Here is a 20,188-nt window from a genome sequence, read left to right on the forward strand (position 1 = left end):
ATGGTTAGCCTTACATCCTTGGAGGGAAAACAAGAGAGTGAGAACATAGATTTAAGGGTAATAAAAACCATGGAATAAAATTTAAAAATGTGGGATCTACTGGCGAAACGTACCTTAGGAAAACTCCGTTGCCAATTAGTCTTTGTTTTACTTAAGAAAAGGTGGCAAATATTAAAATGTTTACTGTTTGCACACCTTTCGACCGGCGCCCATGTGCATCTGCATATTTTTACTCCTCGGTTTTTCATTTATAAACCTTCTCCGGCAACTTCCTTCAAACAGTAGTCCTTTCATAATAATCTCGCTTGTGTTGTTCGTGCGTGTCTCAGCAATGTCTGGAGCCTTCAAATCCGAAGAACCTGCAGCAACTGTTCAGGACTTCGTTAAAATACCACTCTATCTAATAAGTCTCAATGGCGTGAAACTTTTTAAATGGACCCCTAACGAGCCAACAACCCGCAAACAAAAGATATTATTTCGCATGTGTTTCTGCATGGTATCTTTCAAAATCGTTGGCATGACGCTGTTCTTCTTGTTCGATGAATTGGAGAGTGCCTTAGATTACACTGCATTCATCATCTACTGGGGGTACACGCTCAACTCGTTAATGAAAGGTGGCACACTATGGCTTCGTCGACATGAACTGGAATCAATAGTCAAGGGTTTGTTGGCAAGGCATCCGAAAACCGCAAAGGAGCGCAAGGCCTACCGTGTAGTGGAGTATTTTAAGAAAATAAGGATCTACAACATGTATCTGGCACTTTGGGATCTAGCCACCGCTTCATTTTTTAATTTACATCCTATCACCACATCGATTATTGAGTACTTGTGGCGTGAGGACAAAGAACAAGAATTCAATTATAGATTTCCGTTCATTATGTGGTACTATTATGATGAGGAGCGACCAATTACTTATTTAATAACCTACTTTACACAAAGTTGTGGTTCACTATATATGACTTTTTTGTTTTTGGGTGGCGATTTGTTGCTCATAACTTTGGTACATTTGGTCAATATGCATTTCGAGTATTTAGGAAAATATATCGAGGAGTTTCAACCGACTGGAACTGATGAAGATATGAAAATGTTGGGACCAGTGCTGTCGTATCATCGCGAAATATTGGGGTAAATATAATAAATTTCTAGTACCAACTCAGTAACGACCTAACGTGTGAAAACCTGAATTATTCTGCGACAACCAATAGTGAAAAAGCGTAAAACAGTGAAAAAATCGATGGGTTTTCCAATAGGGTAATAGCAGTGTTGTACTTAGATGAAATACAAATAATATGGGATATTGTACTGAAAAGTTTAATGGGTTAAATGTAACATATGGAATTCAATATCGTTCACATGTCCATTGCGAGCACTTGACAGCGATCGATTCTTGAGCGCCTATGTTATACCCATATCGGTAGGCATTTTGGCCATTTCGAGTTCGATAATGCTTCGAGTAGATTTGTGCGTAACCACGATTCCATTTACTCAGATGTTGAACCAACTATGGGCATGAAACTAGAAATTAGATAAAATGTGTGCTAATAAAAGTGGTACCATCACAGAAAATACTAAGCCACCGAGAACATTTTGCTATGAAAAAGCTTCGGAATGATGTAGTCAAAGAAAAAGTAGGATGCCTGGAAAAGTAGCATATATAAATAGTAGCTACAGTTGCAAGTACGACATTAAGATGAACTGTTTCTGGACAGAATGACGACAAACGCAGCGACTTGAGTCAATCACTCCCAATAACATCAGAAAGAAGATAAGGCAGTAGTTCTAAAATACTGCGCTATCAAAAATTTTCCGCTGTCGTAAAATCTCCACTATCGCTGGCGTAAAATATCAATACGACCACAAGAGAGGAACCCGGATACAGATACCTGGTTGTGTTAATAGACATAAACCTTATAGCGGACCCAGGGTGGAAATCAACCTAGGAGGAGGAATGTTATAGTGTTAGTGGGAACATGTCTCACGTACTATTTGTGCGGCGGAGCCTTTGATGACGTATAGGACATTTTGATTGTAACCTCCTAACAAAAAAAAGTATATATGTATAATGATGGTGATGTGCTTAAACGGGCGTTATAGATATAAGGCATTATGTTTTCTTCTTCTATTTGATTCGCGCGATAACCGCTTACGCGATTTTGGCCGAGCTTACCAAAGCGCCAGACATTTCTTTCTCGCGCCAATCGGCGTCAGTTGGGCTTACTAAGTGAATCCAAGTACTACTCCATCTGATCTTTCCTACGAAGAAGAGGCCTTTCTCTTCCTCTGCTACCACCAGCAAAGGCAGAGACACCAGAGCCAGAGCGTCCATTCGGACGATATGAATTAGCTAGCGAAGCGCTGGATCTGAATTCGCTACGCTATGTCTATGTCGTCGTAATGCTCATACAGCTCATTGTTCCATCGCTCCAAGTGACGCCTCATTGAATTTTGCCATCGGCCAAGTATCTGCGATATAAGAGATGATGAGAGCCTCTTAAAGTGTTAGTCTTGTTATCGAGAGAGGGCTTTACTACTCAATTGCCTACTTAGCCCAAAGCATCATTTGTTGGAAACAGAGATTCTCCGCTGGATTTCAAGTTTCACATTGTTATATGTTTTAATGCTGCTTCCTAGATTAACGAAGTCTCTTACAATCACGAAACCATAACTTTCAACAGAGACGTGGATGCCGATACGCGAGTACGCCGATTGTTATTTTGATGACAGAAGGTACTTCGTTTTACCCTCATTCCCCACCAGACCCATTCGCTTTGTTTCTTTATCCAGTTTGGAAAAGGCAGACCTAGGTGGTTGTTAAGACCGATGATATCAATATCATCGGTATGCGCCAACGTATGCGCGTACGGTCTTATACTTGTAAAAAATTGTGCCTAAGCGATAAGCTCTGCGGCTCGCACGATGTTTTCCAGCATCAGCTTAAAGAAGTCACACGACAGCGAGTCACCCTGCCTGAAACCGTGTTTGGTACCACACGGCTCGGAGAGGTCCTTCTCAATTCTAACGGCGTTGCTGGTAATGAGGAACATAATTCAGCATAGTCGTGTTAGTTCTGCGGGGATACTGAAATCCGGCATCGTAAAAAAGCTTTATTTGCTAATCTTTACCTTTATTTTCTTTTCTTACATCTTCAGCTACGCCGAGAAAATCGATTCCGCTTTCAGCATATCCATTCTTCTCAACTATATCGGTTCATGTGTCGTACTTTGTCTCATCGGACTGCAACTAGTGACTGGTACAGAGTTCGTGAGCATACTCAAATTCTTTGCTTTTCTTATTGCAACTATGGTCCACGTCTATTTTATCTCTTACTTCGGCAACAATCTTATCGACTTGGTAATAAGCGAAATAGTTTAGAAATATTGAGTTATGTGTTTAAAACCATGAATTTCTTAACTTCTTAAAGAGCTTCGGTATAAGTGAAGCCTTTTACAATCATCCGTGGTACAATGCGAATTATAAGTACATGCGCATGTTGGTTCTGCCCATAGCACGAGCACAGCGGTACGCCCATCTGACGGCTTGTCAGTTCTTCGAGATCTCAATGGATAGTTTCAAGTCGGTAAGTCGTGAACAACTTAAAACAATTATTTGTGTGTGTATGTAAATAAATTCTTTATTTCTTCACCAAAGCTCTGTACGACTTCTTACCAATTCTTCACGCTCTTGAGAACCAGTTTGGAAGATGAAGAAGGTTAGACGTATGTAGAAAAATGTGCGCACCGTAGTGATTTAGGAATCTGGAACGGTAGTTTCTAGCTTTTATCTGTGTATTAAAATATTGTATTTGCATTTCGGTCCCACGCTTTTAAAAATAAATGTTACATATGTGTATGTAGTTAACACCAGTATGAATCTATGGAATAACTCGGAGTAAAATATCACAATTGGAATGATACTTCCTAACGCCAACTGTGCAAGAATGGGGACAAAACCCCGTGGGGTGATGACTACAAACTTGTTATGGCCAAGGTCAAAGGAGGTAGAGGACAGGCACCAACTTGCCCCATTGTTTAAGAAAAGGTGGTACAGACACTATTCCCAGAATAAACATACAACCGAGCCCGACCCAATTCCTCGAACCAAAAGTAGTGTAATAATCAATGAGGCAGAGGCAGTTTTGACAACGGAGAGTTTCGGCAATGCTAAGGCACCAGTACTTGACGGCATCCCTAATAAAGCTCTGAGGAGCGCTATCAAGCGAAACGCAAAGCTGTTTGCAGAACACTTCACCAAGTGCATAAATGAAGGCGTATTTCCGGAACTATGGAAGAAGCAAGACTGGTCCTACTTGAGAAATCAAATAAACCAGCGGGTGACCCAAGCTCATATCGGCTACTCTACATGATAGATACTATGAGTAAAATCTTGAAGTAATGAATCTGCTCGCGTCTGGAGCAGGATCGGGAGAAAGTGCTGGCTGAATTATCGGGAACATCATTCGGCTTCCGAAAAGGTCGTTCAACCGTGAAAGCGTTCAGGAAAGTGACAAGCATTGCGATCAAAGACTTTGAGGGTGACAGGTGGATACATGGTGGCAACAAATACTGTGCGGATGTCAAGAATGCTTTCAACTCAGCATACTGGCCCCACATCATGCAGGCTCTGGAGGAGAAAATAATGCCGGTATACTTGCTACGGGTCATAATAAGTTATCCGTCAGAAAGAGTACGATACAATAGAAGGTCCTAGGCGATATGCAGTGATGAGCGGAGTGCCGCAGGGATCTGTACTGAGCCCGATCCTATGGAATGTCCTATGTGATGGGGTACTGCGACTCCCGAGAGAAGCTCAAATAATTGGATACGCAGACGATATTGAGTTGACGATTCCTCAGATTCCTAGCATCAGCAGGGAGGCAACAGCAAAGGACAAAAAATGGCTATCGGTGGCTAAACTTCAGTTAGCAGCACAAACAATGGAAGCTGTACTTATCACGAGCAGAAAATGGTTAGAAACGACCACACTAAACAGTGATGGACATAACGCCACAACACAAGCGATACTTAGATATCTTCGTGTTATGATCGATGCTCTACCAAGCTTCAAGGAACACATTAAAAAAGCATTGGAAAGGCAGTTATGGTGACGGCGGTACTGTCAAGGATTATGGCCAACACTCGTGGTTCCAGGCAGAACAGGAGCTAAAGTTAGCCAATCCTCACTTATGTATGCAACACGCAAATGAGAAAAAGCCCTAATGCAGAAAACGTACGTGAAGAAAACGGAAATAATTTCGGGGAATTCGAATTACCTGTGCTTTTAGGACAGTGTCGTATGAAGCGGTTTGTGTCATATCGGGTATCACCTCCACTAAATATAATGGCCTCCAACTGGACAGAGTGTACGACAAAGCCAAAAGCCTAAACGACTAACGGCGGAAGAGCGCAAGGATCAGAGACAGGGGAACATAAATGAGTGGCAAAATCGCTTGGACCTAGCGACAAAAGGGAGGTGTACACATAAACTCATCAGAAGCGTATAGCCAAGGATTGAGAGAAGACATGGTGGCACGAATTACTACCTGGCACAATTCCTGACGGGACATGGCTGCCACGGAGAGTATCTTTAAAGACTCTGCCACGACTATACTGCGGACTGCTTGTTCTGCAGCAGTTTTAGTGAGAAGGCGTAATATAATTTCTTCTCCTGCCCGGGATATGCATCGAAAAGAACGTCGATCGAAGAAATAATAAAAAAAGGCAACATTGTAAATTATATGCTGCAATCGAAGTTGGTGTGGGCCAAGATAAGAGAATGGTCGGCGAATGCGCTACATTAGCTGCGGAAAAAGGAATGGCAACACAGTGAAGAAAAATGACAAACAAGTGAAAAGTAGACAGAAACATATATGAAAAACCATTCTGGCCAGCTTGGCTCTGCGAAGCAATACCTAAACGGTGGTACCGTAGGGCAAACTAAAGCAGGTCAGAGTTAAGAGTTAAGAGTTTAGTCCGTAGGTGTACTGCTTTACAAGTCCAGTTTTGTTAGATAATACTGACTGGGCGTGGCCCCGAATGAGGTGTACAATTAGAGAACAGTATGAGTCATGCATACTGTCTCTGTTTACGGTATTTGTGAAAGATTCCCCTTTGGCCATGCCCCGTCAGGAACTGTGTCAGATAGAAATACGTTTCGCCATGTCTTCGCTCGATCGATGTCTGAACGCCGATAAGTCTGGGTGTCAACCTCTCTTTTGTCACTAAGTCCCTGTGATTTTGCCACTCATCCATGCTCCTCTGACTTTCTTCTTTGCGTTCATCAGTTTTAAATCGTCTCTTTAAGCTTTTGGCTTTGTCATATACTTGTATTCTGTCCAGTTCAAAAGCCATTATGTTCGGCGGCATAATGCCCGATATGGCATTCACCGCTTCATATGAAACCGTTCTGAAAGCACAGGCAACTCGAATGGCGTTTAGCCTCGAAACTATTCCCATCTTCTTGGTGTACGTTTTCTGCATCAGGGCTTTTCCCATAGATGGGAACTGGCTAACTTTAGTCAGAAACGCTCTCCTGCTCTGCCTTGGACTACCAATGGTATGCATAATTCTTGCTAGCGTTGCCGTCACCATGCCGTTATAACTACTGCCTCCGTTTTCTGTTCTGCTGGCTGAAGCTCCGTTGCCGACAAACATTCTTTGACCTCGCCGTTGCTTCGCTGCAGATGGCCTGCATCTGACAGATTTCTTTGGCAACTATCGTCATCACAATGCCATCGGCGTAACCAATTATTTACACTTCTTTTGACAGTGGGAGTCACAATACACTATCGTAAAGCACGTTCCATAGTATCGAGCCCAGTACGAAACCCTGCGGTACTCCCCTGTCACTACGAAGGTTTTAGGGTCTTTGTCTGTATCGTACAGCAGTAGTCTTTCCGACAGGTAACTGTGTATAACACGCAGTAAGCATCCCCACGTACATCCACCCTTCACCTTCAATTGCCTTACTCGCAATGTTCGTCCCCTTCTTAACCGCTTCGATAGTTAAGCGCTGCTTTGTGAAGCCGAACTGGTTTTCTGATTGTGGATATGTATGCAGTTGTTCGCGTGCACTAAACAGCGGGAATATCTGAACTATTTGTGCTTAGAAAAGTTGTTTTATTGGAACAAGCATCCATTATGCAAGACTAATTCTGGAATGCTGAACTTAAACTTTGATTTAGATACAACATACCTATACATAACTATAATTATTCATAGGTAGCCCGATAATGTCAGTTATACCTACCTCGGTACGGGTCATATAACGATACACCATCACAACTGCATTGCCTGTTTTACTATTGATGTCAAATTAGTTATTTTCTTCGTCACAGTATACCAGATTATGATGGTTTGCATTTGTCCCGTGTCAATTAGCTTAGGCCGCATTTCTGAGCTAGACTTCTAGGCAGCGAAACCTGCCGATTTACAATTCTTGTTAACTAATTGGACTAATTGAATCTCTTTTACCATTTCAACGAATTCGCGTACTTTAAAACGGTGTAGGGTGGCTCATATAGCGTTCTTTTCAAGTCCCATATTATTTTACCAATGACAGATGTTTTACCCTGGAAATCATGGCAAAAAGTGATTATCTTATCTACGCTCTACGAGCAACGTTAGTAAATATGAAATAAATATAATTTTCAAACTTATTTTGAAAATCAATGTTGTGTACTTTAGACTGTGCGTTTTGGCCCAAATAAGGCACCCACTGCCCCTGTTGAAGGCAAATTTGTGCAACAAATTCGGTTGACTGCCATGCTTGTGGATAAGAGGGATATTGAGAACAAAACGCCCGAGAATTTGCTAGGAAGACTGATTCTCCATAGGATCAAGGGTCTTTTCTGATCTACGTGGTGTCAACCGAGTTAGCCTAGCCTATACTAACGCAGCGCCGTTTTTTATCTAACTCTACAACCAATAGCCTGTTGTATAGTCAACTGTCACATTCAGCTATCAAAATAAAATTTTACTTCAATGCTAACTCAATGCATTTTCTTGAAATTCTCCACAATAATAATATAATTATTTAATTTTCCTGGCATTACTCAAATAATTATTTGCAAGCGACCAACTGTCCAGGTTTCCAGGCAATACAAAATGAGCCTCATTTTGAACTAATTATTTGCAGGACAAGTGACAGGTTTACATGCTTATATTGCAGAGGCGTAGTCTGGTGGCTTATACGATGTATCTTTTCTGCTGATACATCTTTTTTTGATTTCAATATTTTCAGCTTTTGTAGAAACCGGGACTGTCATTTGAAAGAAGTTGCACTCTCGTTTTAATGAGAGGATTTTCTCTTCAAAATAAATGCAAATTCTTTATTGAATATTGAACCTCTTTAACAGTATTTTTTTACAAGGAACCAGTTGCTGGTCAACCATTTCTCTTCTTAATTGGCGCGACAACCGCTTAAGCGATATTGGCCGAGTTTAACAAAACGAGCCCATCGTTTCTTTCTCGTGCTAACCGGCGCCAGTTGGACGCATCAAGTGACGCCAAGTCCTCCTCCAGCTGAACTTTCCAACACAGAAGAGGCTTTCACCTTCCTTTGCTACACCCAGCTGGTACTGCATCGAATAATTTCAGAGCCGGAGAGATTGTATCCATTCGAACGACATGACGAACTCACTGGATCTTTATTCGCTGCGCTATGTATATGTCGTCGTAAAGCTCTTACAGCTCATCGTTCCATCGCCTGCGATGTTCGCCGTTGCCAACGTGCAGAGGTCCAAAACCTTACGCAGAATCTTTCTCTCAAATACTCCAAGCGTCGCTTCATCGGATGTTTTTATCGTCCAAGCTTCAGCGCCATACGATAGGACGGGAATGAGAGAACCTTATAAAAAGTTATTTTTTGTTTTTCGAGAGAGTAGTGAATACTCAGTTACCTACTTAGTCAACAGTAGCACTTGTTGGCAAGAGAGATTCTGTGTTGGATTTCACAGCTCGCATTGTTATCGGTGTTAATGATGTTTCCTAAATAAACGAAGTCTTTTACATCCTCGTAATCATAACTGTCAACAGTGACGTGGGTGCCGATGCACGAGTGCGCCGACTGTTTGTTTGATGACAGGAGGTACTTCATTTTGTCTTCGTTCACCACCAGACCCATTCGCTTTTCCTCTTTATCCAGTTTGGAGAAAGCGAAATAACAGCGCGGTTGTTAAGGCCGATGATATCGATATCCTCGGCATACGCCAACAATTGTACGCTCTTATATAATATTGTGCGTAAGCGATTTAGTTCTGCGGCTCGTAAGATCCTATCCAACAACAGGTTAAAGAAGTAACACGACAGTGAGTCACCCTCATAGGAATGTTTCAGGTGCTCACAGAAGGAATCTTTGGTCTCATCGGCCTTTCTCTCTCATCGGAGCGTGGGCGCAAATGAACGGGATGCAGAAGAATCGCACTTTTATCGGGATTATAGCGAGACGCTCGTCCACTTGAGGGAACGACAGTACTTGGCGACGAAGTCTCTCTCCAACAACAAATCCAAAACCGAAAGATCCTAAGTTTTCCTTACCTTGCCCTGTCCATCGCTTCTCTTGAATGGCAGCTCTTACTCTTACGAGGACATGAACCAGCCGGGCAGAAGCACCTTCCCAATTAAGGGACCGAAACTCCGAAAGCATGTCCTTAGTTCATTTGCGGGGGTCGTTATCTGTATAGGAAGCTTTGTTCGTGTTTTGATTGGGGCGGGTTTTTTACGTGGCGGCTCCCACAACCAACACACAACCAGCTATTCTGGGAGGCTTTACCTTCTCATATTGCCCGCTCTCCAACGGATGTTCGGAAGCTACCCAGAGGATACTTGGGCTAAGCCCGGAAGTTGTGAGCTACTTGGACCATATGTAGAACAATCATCCTCGCTGCCCCCAAGTGAGCAGCAATCACTGACTTCCCTCACTTACGTGGATTTCACATTCACAAGCTTTAAAAGCTTAACCAGCTCCAAAGAGGAGATTCTAAGCCTTTCATCCGTGGGGAAAACAAGACACTATGTAGGGTGACTCCAGGGGTTTAACCGATTAAAAACTCTATGGAATAAAAATGAAAAAAGTGGGATGTGTGCCGAAGCTTACTTTAGGAACACTCCGATGCCATTTAGCCTTTGCCTTAGACAAATATTAAAACAATTACTTTTTGCTCACCTTTCTACCGACGCCCATGTGCACCTGCATATTTTTACTCCTCGGTTTTTCATTTATAAACCTTCTCCGGCAACTTCCTTCAAACAGTAGTCCTTTCATAATAATCTCGCTTGTGTTGTTCGTGCGTGTCTTCAGCAATGTCTGGAGCCTTCAAATCCGAAGAACCTGCAGCAACTATTCAGGACTTCGTCAAAATACCACTCTATCTAATAAGTCTCAATGGCGTGAAACTTTTTAAATGGACACCTAACGAGCCAACAACCCGCAAACAAAAGATATTATTTCGCACGTGTTTCTCCATGGTGTCTTTCAATGTCGTTAGCATGACGCTGTTCTTCTTGTTCGATGAATTGGAGAGTGCCTTGGATTACACTGCATTCATCATCTACTGGGGGTACATGCTCAACTCGTTGATGAAAGGTGGCACACTATGGCTTGGCCGTCGTGAACTGGAATCAATAGTCAAGGGTTTGTTAGCAAGGCATCCAAAAACGGCAAAGGAGCGCCAGGCCTACCGTGTAGTGGAGTATTTTAAGAAAATAAAGATCTACAACATGTATCTGGCACTTTGGGATCTAGCCACCGCCTCATTTTTTAATTTACATCCCATCACCACATCGATCATTGAGTACTTGTGGCGTGAGGACAAACAGCAAGAATTCAATTATAGATTTCCGTTCATTATGTGGTACTATTATGATGAGGAGCGACCAATTACTTATTTAATAACCTACTTTATACAAAGTTGTGGTTCATTATATATGACTTTTTTGTTTTTGGGTGGCGATTTGTTGCTCATAACTTTGGTACATTTGGTCAATATGCATTTCGAGTATTTGGGAAAATATATCGAGGAGTTTCAACCGACTGGAACTGATGAAGATATGAAAATGTTGGGACCAGTGCTGTCGTATCATCGCGAAATATTGGGGTAAATATAATAAATTTCTCGCACCAACTCAGTAACGACCTAACGAGTGAAACCTTGAACTACTCTGATACAACCAATAGTGTAAAAGCGTAAAAAAGTGAAAAAATCAGACTGGTCGTTTTCGGATTCCAAACCGACTGTGGAAAACTTCAATTGAGATAAAATTTGTTCTGTTGGCAGACGAATTTCGACAGAGAATTCCAAAGCCTCCGAGTGCATTTCTGTAATGAAAAAGCTTTCCAAGCATTTGCAGTAGGTACTATAAAACAATGCTGAGCTGATCTAACGATATTGAGTTGTTGGCATAAGCCGCTAACGTTGAATTGAATAGGTCGGCTGCATCATCATACCAGATAGTGGATCGCATTGGGGGAAGCGAGGAATGGCTGGGCTCTAACACCATCACACAGAGGCCAGAATATTCTGGTCAAACATCATCGCACAGAGGCTAGAATATTCTGGCCAAACACCCCCAACACTGAGGAGATTAACGAACGAGGAACCCATTCTTAGTTAAATCAAACGTAAACAGTGGCGATCGATAGGTCACACACTGAGAAAACCACCAGATAGCATCACAAGGATGGCACTTGACCACTTGACTGGAACCCACAAGGGAGCAGAGGTCGCAGTCGACCAAAAAACACTTGGAGAAGGTCGATGCTACACGAACTAGCAGATGCTGACATGGGATGGTGAAAAATCACCTTTATGTTTAGCAAATCCGTCGCAAACTATAGCTGTATCTCATTATAAAGCTCTTTACTTACTAGTATTTCATCACTCTCTCATATATTTTCAGCTATTCCGAGAAAATCGATTCCGCTTTCAGCATATCCATTCTTCTCAACTATATCGGTTCATGTGTCGTACTTTGTCTCATCGGTCTGCAACTAGTGACTGGTACAGAGTTCGTGAGCATACTCAAATTCTTTGCTTTTCTTATCGCAACTATGGTTCACGTCTATTTAATCTCTTACTTCGGCAACAATCTTATCGACTTGGTAATAAGCGAAATAGTTTAGAAATATTTTAAGTTATGTTTTTAAAACCATGAATTTCTGAACTTCTTAAAGAGCTTCGGTATAAGTGAAGCCTTTTACAATCATCCGTGGTACAATGCGAATTATAAGTACATGCGCATGTTGGTTCTGCCCATAGCACGAGCACAGCGGTACGCTCATCTGACGGCTTGTCAGTTCTTCGAGATCTCAATGGATAGTTTCAAGTCGGTAAGTCGTGAACAACTTAAAACAATTATTTGTGTTTGTATGTAATTAAATTCTTTATTTTTTCGCCAAAGCTCTGTACCACTTCTTACCAATTCTTCACGCTCTTGAGAACCAGTTTGGAAGATGAAGAAAGTTAAACGTATGTAGAAAAATGTGCGCACCATAGTGATTTAGGAATCTGGAACGGTAGTTTCTAACTTTTATCTGTGTATTAAAATATTGTATTTGCATTTCGGTCCCACGCTTAAAAATAAATGTTACATATGTTATGTAGTTAACACCAGAATGAATCTATGGAATAACTCGAAGTAAAATATCACAATTGGAATGATACTTGACTCCTAACTCCAGTGGAAGCTACACATTGAAAATCGGGTAAGAAAGGCTAGCATAGCTTTCTACTTCAGCATTTCTCTGAATTTTTTACAGAAGAACTTTCGCAAACTGGAGTTTGAGAGTCGTGCCAAGGCAATCTTTGCAAGTAGGCAGAATTGGAGCGAGGGGAAAATCTGCACCCCCGTCTTCACAGACGGCTTCAAGATGGAAAAGAAAGTCGGGGCAGGGGTTTCTCTAAATCGACCATTTTATCTATCTCCTTTAGACTGACGAAAACTGCTACTGTTTTTCAGGCAGAAACTTTTGCGATCTTGAGGGCATGCAAAATACTTAGGGAATGCGGGAGCGAGTGAGATATTAACATTTTTTCCGACAGTCAAGCCGCTATCAGGGCTCTGACGATGCCATGGTGCAGATCCTAACACGTCAACTCCTGTAAGGAGGACATCAAACCTCTTGGGTGTGCATGTAATAATCTGGGTTCCAGGAAATAGGAACATCTGAATCAACTGAATTGATCTCAGATTCCTCCTCGCGACTGTTGTTAAAGGGGAATTGCACAACTTATTTTTCAGGATAGCGCAGACGATATGGAGGTATATTTCTCCGTGCGTCATTTTGAAAACCATTTAGCACCACTACTGTGGACTCCACACCATTCAATTTACAAACTTGTGTCTATGTTTACCGGTCATTCGGAGATCGGAAAAGCTATGTTTACCATTTAATCCTCATTCCAGAAGCTGTGGGGACTTACTGTTAAGCACTTTCTTTGTAAATGTCCGGGTATGGCAACTAGGTGATTAATGTCACTGGGTGCTCCTTTCTTCGACAGCCTATGGTAGTGCTCCAACCTAAATCTCATCAATTTCCCCCATTAGTTCAAACGCCCTGTTTTATGAGCAGTGACCACCCTGCCATTATGATGAACTTTGCGCATGAAAAGGAAGCCGTGCGGAAAATGCAATATAAGGGCTGGAGGGACGAATCATGAAGAACTGTTGCAAATCATGCTAGAGGAGAATCCGACTAGCACAAACGATGTTAGTACAGCCTGTAGTGCCGACATGTGCAGGAAAAGACATAGCGCTTCCAGAAAGTCTGTGTACTGGTGGAACGAGGAGATCAGCAGTATAAGAAGCGAAAGCAAAAAAGTGAAGCGCCTATCCCAAAGGTATTATGGGTTGGCAGAACGTTACAGGCTCCGCGGGAACTATACAAAGAAGCCCACAAAATTATATTTAAAGAACTGTGCCAGAATGTGGACGAAACCCCGTGGGGTGATGACTACAAACTTCTTATGGCCAAGGTCAAAGGAGGTAGAGGACAGGCACCAACTTGCCCCATTGTTGAAGAAAAGGTGGTACAGACACTATTCCCAGAATAAACATACAACCGAGCCCGACCCAATCCCTCGAGCCGAAAATAGTGTCATAATCAATGAGGCAGAGGCGATTTTGACAAAGGAGAGTTTCGGCAATGCTAAGGCACCAGTATTTGACGGCATCCCTAATAAAGCACTGACGATCGCTATCAAGCGGAACGCAAAGCTGTTTGCAGAACACTTCACCAAGTGCATAAATGAAGGCGTATTTCCGGAACTATGGAAGAAGCAAGACTGGTCCTACTTGAGAAACCAAATAAACCAGCGGGTGGCCCAAGCTCATATCGGCTACTCTACATGATAGATACTATGTATAAAATCTTGGAATAGCGAATCTGCACTCGCCTGGAGCAGGATCGGGAGAAAGTGCTGGCTGAGTTATCGGGAACATCATTCGGCTTCCGAAAAGGTCGTTCAACCGTGAAAGCGTTCAGGAAAGTGACAAGCATTGCGATCAAAGACTTTGAGGGTGACAGGTGGATACATGGTGGCAACAAATACTGTGCGGATGTCAAGAATGCTTTCAACTCAGCATACTGGCCCCAAATCATGCAGGCTCTGGAGGAGAAAATGACGCCGGCATCCGTGCTACGGGTCATAATAAGTTACCCGTCAGAAAGAGTACGATACAAAAGAAGGTCCTAGGATATATGCAGTGATGGGCGGAGTACCGCAGGGATCAGTACTGAGCCCGATCCTATGGAATACAAAATAAATATAATTTTCAAACTTATTTTGAAAATCAATGCTGTGTACCTTAGACTATGCGTTTTGGTCCAAATAAGACACCCACTGCTCCTGTTGAAGGCAAATTTGTGCAACAAATTCGTTTGACTGCCATGCTTGTGGATAAGAGAGATATTGAGAAAAAAACGCTCGAGAATTCGCTAGGAAGACTGATTCTCCATAGGATCAAGGGTCTTTTCTGATCTACGTGGTATCAACCGAGTTAGCCTAGCCTATACTAACACAGTGCCGTTTTCTATCTAACTCTACAACCAATAGCCTGTTGTATAGTTAACTGTCACATTCAGCTATCAAAATAAAATTTAACTTCAATGCTAACTCAATGCATTTTCTTGAAATTCTCCACAATAATAATATAATTATTTAATTTTCCTCGCATTACTCAAATAATTATTTGCAAGCGACCAACTGTCCAGGTTTCCAGGCAATACAAAATGAGCCTCATTTGGAACTAATTATTTGCAGGACAACTGACAGGTTTACATACTTATATTGCAGAGGCGTAGTCTGGTGGCTTAGACGATGTATCTTTTCTGCTGATATATCTTTTTTTGATTTCAATATTTTCAGCTTTTGTAGAAACCGGGACTGTCATTTGAAAGAAGTTGCACTCCCGTTTTAATGAGAGGATTTTCTCTTCAAAATAAATGCAAATTCTTTATTGAATACTGAACCTCTTTAACAGTATTTTTTTACAAGGAACCAGTTGCTGGTCAACGATTTATCATCTTAATTGGCGCGATAACCGCTTAAGAGATATTGGCCGAGTTTAACAAAACGAACCCATCGCTTCTTTCTCGTGCTCACCGGCGCCAGTTGGACACATCAAATGACACCAAGTCCTACTCCTCCTGAACTTTCCAACGCAGAGGAGGCCTTCCTCTTCCTCTGCTACAACCTGCTGGTACTGCATCGAATAATTTCAGAACCGGAGAGATTGTATCCATTCGGACGACATGACCCAGCCAACGTAGGCGCTGGATCTTTATTCGCTGCCCTATGTCTATGTCGTCGTAAAGCTCTTATAGCTCATCGCTCCATCGCCTGCGATATTCGCCGCTGCCAACGTGCAACGGCCCAAAAATCTTCTGCAGAATCTTTCTCTCCAACACTCCAAGTGACGCTTCATCGGATGTTGAGAGGCTTATAAAGTGCTAATGTTAATATCATCGGCATACACTAACATAAAAATTGCGCCTAAGCGATCAAGTTCTGCGGCTCGTTCGATGTTTTCCAGCATCAGGTTAAAGACAGCGAGTTACCTCGTATGGTATCAAAAGGCTTGGGGTGATGCTGGTATTGAACAATGCCCTTTTGCATTGCCGTATTAGTTTTGCGGGGATACCAAATTCAGAAATCATTCGGACTGTCGAATGCAGCTTTAAAATCGATGAAAAGATGGTGTGTGTCGATTGCCCTTTCATGGGTCTTTTCCAAGACTTGGCGTACTGTGAATATATGGTACTTTCCATATATACTTTCCAGGTTGAAGGTGGGCTTCAGCCTTTCACACAATACGCTCGCTATAACTTTACAGGCGGTATTTAGAAGACCAGTCACACGGTAATTGGCTCAGATTGCAGAATAATCCTCCTTAAGTATTGAGCAGAGCACACTTAAATTCCAATCGGCAGGCGTGCATCTTACCAGCTACTCGCCTACATGGTTGAATAGTTCAGCCGGTAGTCCGCGGCTCCCGCGGATTTGTCGCGTTATCGCTATTCTCACCTCATCATGATTGTTCCCTCCATAATTTAAGTACGCTCTGGATGTCTGTCACCAGATCGCCGTCTTTGTCCTTACAAGGAGACGCCCCGGTAATGAAACCTTCTGTAAGGCGCCGAACTTTTATGTGGAATTCTCGGCCGTTACTCGTTTTCCTACATATTGGCTAGCATCTCAAGCACCTCGCGCTCGCGTATTTTTTTAAAGCTCCGTGTTACGATCCAAAATGGCTCGCATTGCGCTCGATCGCAGCGTGGCTCTATAGACATCATCCTTTCTTTCTGCGGCGGCATGGCATTCCTCATCGTACCAACTCACCTCCAAGTCGCCAAGCACGATGTTGATGTCGTGGCGGGGGCAGCGCTCATAGGAATGTTCCAGGTGCTCACAGAAGGAATCTTGACGACGTAGACTCTCTCCAACAACAAATCCATCAAAGATCCTAAGTTTTCCTTGCCTTTCCCTGTCCATCGCATCTCTTGAATGGCAGCCTTTACTCTTCCGAAGACATGAACCAGCCGGGCAGAAGCACCTTCCGTATTAAGAGACCGACATTCCGGGTGCATGTCCTTAGTTCATTTGCGGGGGTCGTTATCTGTATAGGAAGCTATCATCCGAGGCTTTGTTCGTGTTTTGATTTGGGGCGGGATTTTTACGTGGCGGCTCCCACACCCAACACACAACCAGCTATTCTGGGAGGCTTCACCTTCTCATATTGCCCGCTCTCCAACGGATGTTCGGAAGCTACCCAGAGGATATTTGGGCTAAGAACAGAAGTTGTGAGCTCCTTGGACCATATGTAGAAGAATTGTCCTCGCTGCCCCCAAGTGAGTGGCAATCACTGACTTTCCTCACTTACGCGGATTTCACATTCACAAGCTTTAAAAGCTTAATCAGCTCCAAAGAAGAGATTCTAAGTCTTACATCTTTGGAGAAAACAAGACACTATGTAGGGTGACTTTAGGATTTTAAGCGATTATAAAAACTATGGAATCAAAATGAAAATGTGGGATGTGTGGCGAAGCTTACTTTAGGAAAACTCTGATGCCATTTAGCCTTTGCCTTAGACAAATATTAAAACAATTACTTTTTGCTTACCTTTCTACCGACGCCCATGTGCATCTGCATATTTTTACTCCTCGGTTTTTCATTTATAAACCTTCTCCGGCAACTTCCTTCAAACAGTAGTTCTTTCATAATAATCTCGCTTGTGTTGTTCGTGCGTGTCTTCAGCAATGTCTGGAGCCTTCAAATCCGAAGAACCTGCAGCAACTATTCAGGACTTCGTCAAAATACCACTCTATCTAATAAGTCTCAATGGCGTGAAACTTTTTAAATGGACACCTAACGAGCCAACAACCCGCAAACAAAAGATATTATTTCGCACGTGTTTCTCCATGGTGTCTTTCAATGTCGTTAGCATGACGCTGTTCTTCTTGTTCGATGAATTGGAGAGCGCCTTAGATTACACTGCATTCATCATCTACTGGGGGTACATGCTCAACTCGTTGATGAAAGGTGGCACACTATGGCTTGGCCGTCATGAACTGGAATCAGTAGTCAAGAGTTTGTTGGCAAGGCATCCGAAAACGGCAAAGGAGCGCCAGGCCTACCGTGTAGTAGAGTATTTTAAGAAAATAAGGATCTACAACATGTATCTGGCAATTTGGCATCTAGCCACCGCCTCATTTTTTAATTTACATCCCATCACTACATCGATCATTGAGTACTTGTGGCGTGAGGACAAAGAACAAGAATTCAATTATAGATTTCCATTCATTATGTGGTACTATTTTGATGAGGAGCGACCAATTCCTTATTTTATAACCTACGTTATTCAATGTTGTGGTTCATTATATATGTCGTTTTTGTTTTTGGGTGGCGATTTGTTGCTCATAACTTTGGTACATTTGGTCAATATGCATTTTGAGTATTTGGGAAAATATATCGAGGAGTTTCAACCGACTGGAACTGATGAAGATATGAAAATGTTGGGACCAGTGCTGTCATATCATCGCGAAATATTGGGGTAAATATAACAAATTTATCGTACGAACTCAGTAACGACCTAACGAGTGAGACCTTGAACTACTCTGCTACAACCAATAGTGTAAAAGCGTAAAAAAGTGAAAAAATCAGACTGGTCGGTTTTCGGATTCCAAACCGACTGTGGAAAACTTCAATTGAGATAAAATTTGTTCTGATGGCAGACGAATTTCGACAGAGAAGTGCCTCCGAGTGCATTTCTGTAATGAAAAAGCTTTCCAAGTATTTGCAGTAGGTACTACATATAAAACAATGCTAAGCTGATCTAACGATATTGAGCATAAACCGCTAACGTTAAATTGAATCGGTCGGGTGCATCATCATGGCAGATGGTGGAGAGCATTGGTGGAAGCGAAGAATGGCTGGTCTCTAACACCATCACACAGAGGCCAGAATATTCTGGCCAAACACCACCAACACTGAGGAGATTAACGAACGAGGAACCCATTCTTAGTTAAATCAAACGTAAACAGTGGCGATCGATAGGTCACGGACTGAGAAAACCACCAGATAGCATCACAAGGATGGCACTTGACCACTTGACTGGAACCCACAAGAGAGCAGAGGTCGCAGTCGACAAAAAAACACTGGGAGAAGGTCGATGCTACACGAACTAGCAAATGCCGACATGGGATGGTGCAAAATCAACAGCTCAGACCAACATCTTTATGTTTCGCTAATCCCCCACAAACTATAGCTGTATCTCATTATAAAGCTCTTTACTTACTAGTATTTCATCACTTTTTCATATAATTTCAGCTATTCCGAGAAAATCGATTCCGCTTTCAGCATATCCATTCTTCTCAACTATATCGGTTCATGCGTCGTACTTTGTCTCATCGGTCTGCAACTAGTGACTGGTACAGAGTTCGTGAGCATACTCAAATTCTTTGCTTTTCTTATCGCAACTATGGTTCACGTCTATTTAATCTCTTACTTCGGCAACAATCTTATCGACTTGGTAATAAATGAAATAGTTTAGAAATATTATATTTTAAGTTATATTTTTAAAGCCATGAATTTCTGAACTTCTTAAAGAGCCTCGGTATAAGTAAAGCCTTTTACAATCATCCGTGGTACAATGCGAATTATAAGTACATGCGCATGTTGGTTCTGCCCATAGCACGAGCACAGCGGTACGCCCATCTGACGGCTTGTCAATTCTTCGAGATCTCAATGGATAGTTTCAAGTCGGTAAGTCGTGTCTTAAAACAATTATTTGTGTTTGTATGTAATTAAATTCTTTATTTCTTCACCAAAGCTCTGTACGACTTCTTACCAATTCTTCACGCTCTTGAGAACCAGTTTGGAAGATGAAGAAGGTTAGACGTACGTAGAAAAATGTGCGCACCGTAGTGATTTAGGAATCTGGAACGGTAATTTTTAGCTTTAGTGCATTAAAATATTTTATGGTATTTGCATGTCCATCCCATGCTTTCAAAAATAAAGCTTTCTTATTGTTATCACCAACACGAACCTACGAAATAACTTCAAGTAAATATAACAGCTTCGGTGTTCGGCAACAGAATTCTTAATGAAGTCGAAATTGGGGTTAGTTTCTCAAAATTTATTGTTACATCCTAAGGATGTATGTTTTTTTTTATTTTCGGAATCGCGTTACTACCA

General features: G+C 42.1%; 3 protein-coding genes across 3 annotated transcripts; all 3 read left to right on the plus strand.

Annotated features, from left to right (window-relative positions):
- The first annotated feature begins 329 nt into the window (after positions 1-329).
- Positions 330-3,864, plus strand: LOC128862179 (odorant receptor 85c-like). The gene is made up of 4 exons (XM_054100652.1): positions 330-1,125; positions 3,150-3,351; positions 3,422-3,577; positions 3,649-3,864. The coding sequence occupies exons 1-4, from the start codon at positions 332-334 to the stop codon at positions 3,712-3,714; spliced, it is 1,218 nt and encodes a 405-aa protein (XP_053956627.1). The 5' UTR covers positions 330-331; the 3' UTR covers positions 3,715-3,864.
- A 6,434-nt stretch (positions 3,865-10,298) lies between these two features.
- LOC128862180 (odorant receptor 85c-like) lies at positions 10,299-12,461 on the plus strand. Its single transcript, XM_054100653.1, has 4 exons — positions 10,299-11,092; positions 11,895-12,096; positions 12,169-12,324; positions 12,396-12,461. Exons 1-4 carry the CDS (start codon positions 10,299-10,301, stop codon positions 12,459-12,461), a joined length of 1,218 nt encoding a protein of 405 aa, XP_053956628.1.
- Positions 12,462-17,751: 5,290 nt separating this feature from the next.
- On the plus strand, positions 17,752-19,977 carry LOC128862181 (putative odorant receptor 85d). The gene is made up of 4 exons (XM_054100654.1): positions 17,752-18,545; positions 19,322-19,523; positions 19,601-19,756; positions 19,824-19,977. Exons 1-4 carry the CDS (start codon positions 17,752-17,754, stop codon positions 19,887-19,889), a joined length of 1,218 nt encoding a protein of 405 aa, XP_053956629.1. The 3' UTR covers positions 19,890-19,977.
- The last annotated feature ends 211 nt before the right edge of the window (positions 19,978-20,188 follow it).

The sequence above is a fragment of the Anastrepha ludens genome, chromosome 4 (assembly GCF_028408465.1).
Source record: "Anastrepha ludens isolate Willacy chromosome 4, idAnaLude1.1, whole genome shotgun sequence".
NCBI lineage: Eukaryota > Metazoa > Arthropoda > Insecta > Diptera > Tephritidae > Anastrepha > Anastrepha ludens.

Coding starts and splice junctions, on each gene's coding strand:
- LOC128862179 (XM_054100652.1), top strand. CDS start 332: ATGTCTGGAGCCTTCAAATCCGAAGAACCTGCAGCAACTGTTCAGGAC. Junction 3,352..3,421: donor GCAACAATCTTATCGACTTG/GTAATAAGCGAA, acceptor AACTTCTTAAAG/AGCTTCGGTATAAGTGAAGC. Junction 3,578..3,648: donor CAATGGATAGTTTCAAGTCG/GTAAGTCGTGAA, acceptor TCTTCACCAAAG/CTCTGTACGACTTCTTACCA.
- LOC128862180 (XM_054100653.1), top strand. CDS start 10,299: ATGTCTGGAGCCTTCAAATCCGAAGAACCTGCAGCAACTATTCAGGAC. Junction 11,093..11,894: donor TATCATCGCGAAATATTGGG/GTAAATATAATA, acceptor ATATATTTTCAG/CTATTCCGAGAAAATCGATT. Junction 12,097..12,168: donor GCAACAATCTTATCGACTTG/GTAATAAGCGAA, acceptor AACTTCTTAAAG/AGCTTCGGTATAAGTGAAGC.
- LOC128862181 (XM_054100654.1), top strand. CDS start 17,752: ATGTCTGGAGCCTTCAAATCCGAAGAACCTGCAGCAACTATTCAGGAC. Junction 18,546..19,321: donor TATCATCGCGAAATATTGGG/GTAAATATAACA, acceptor ATATAATTTCAG/CTATTCCGAGAAAATCGATT. Junction 19,524..19,600: donor GCAACAATCTTATCGACTTG/GTAATAAATGAA, acceptor AACTTCTTAAAG/AGCCTCGGTATAAGTAAAGC.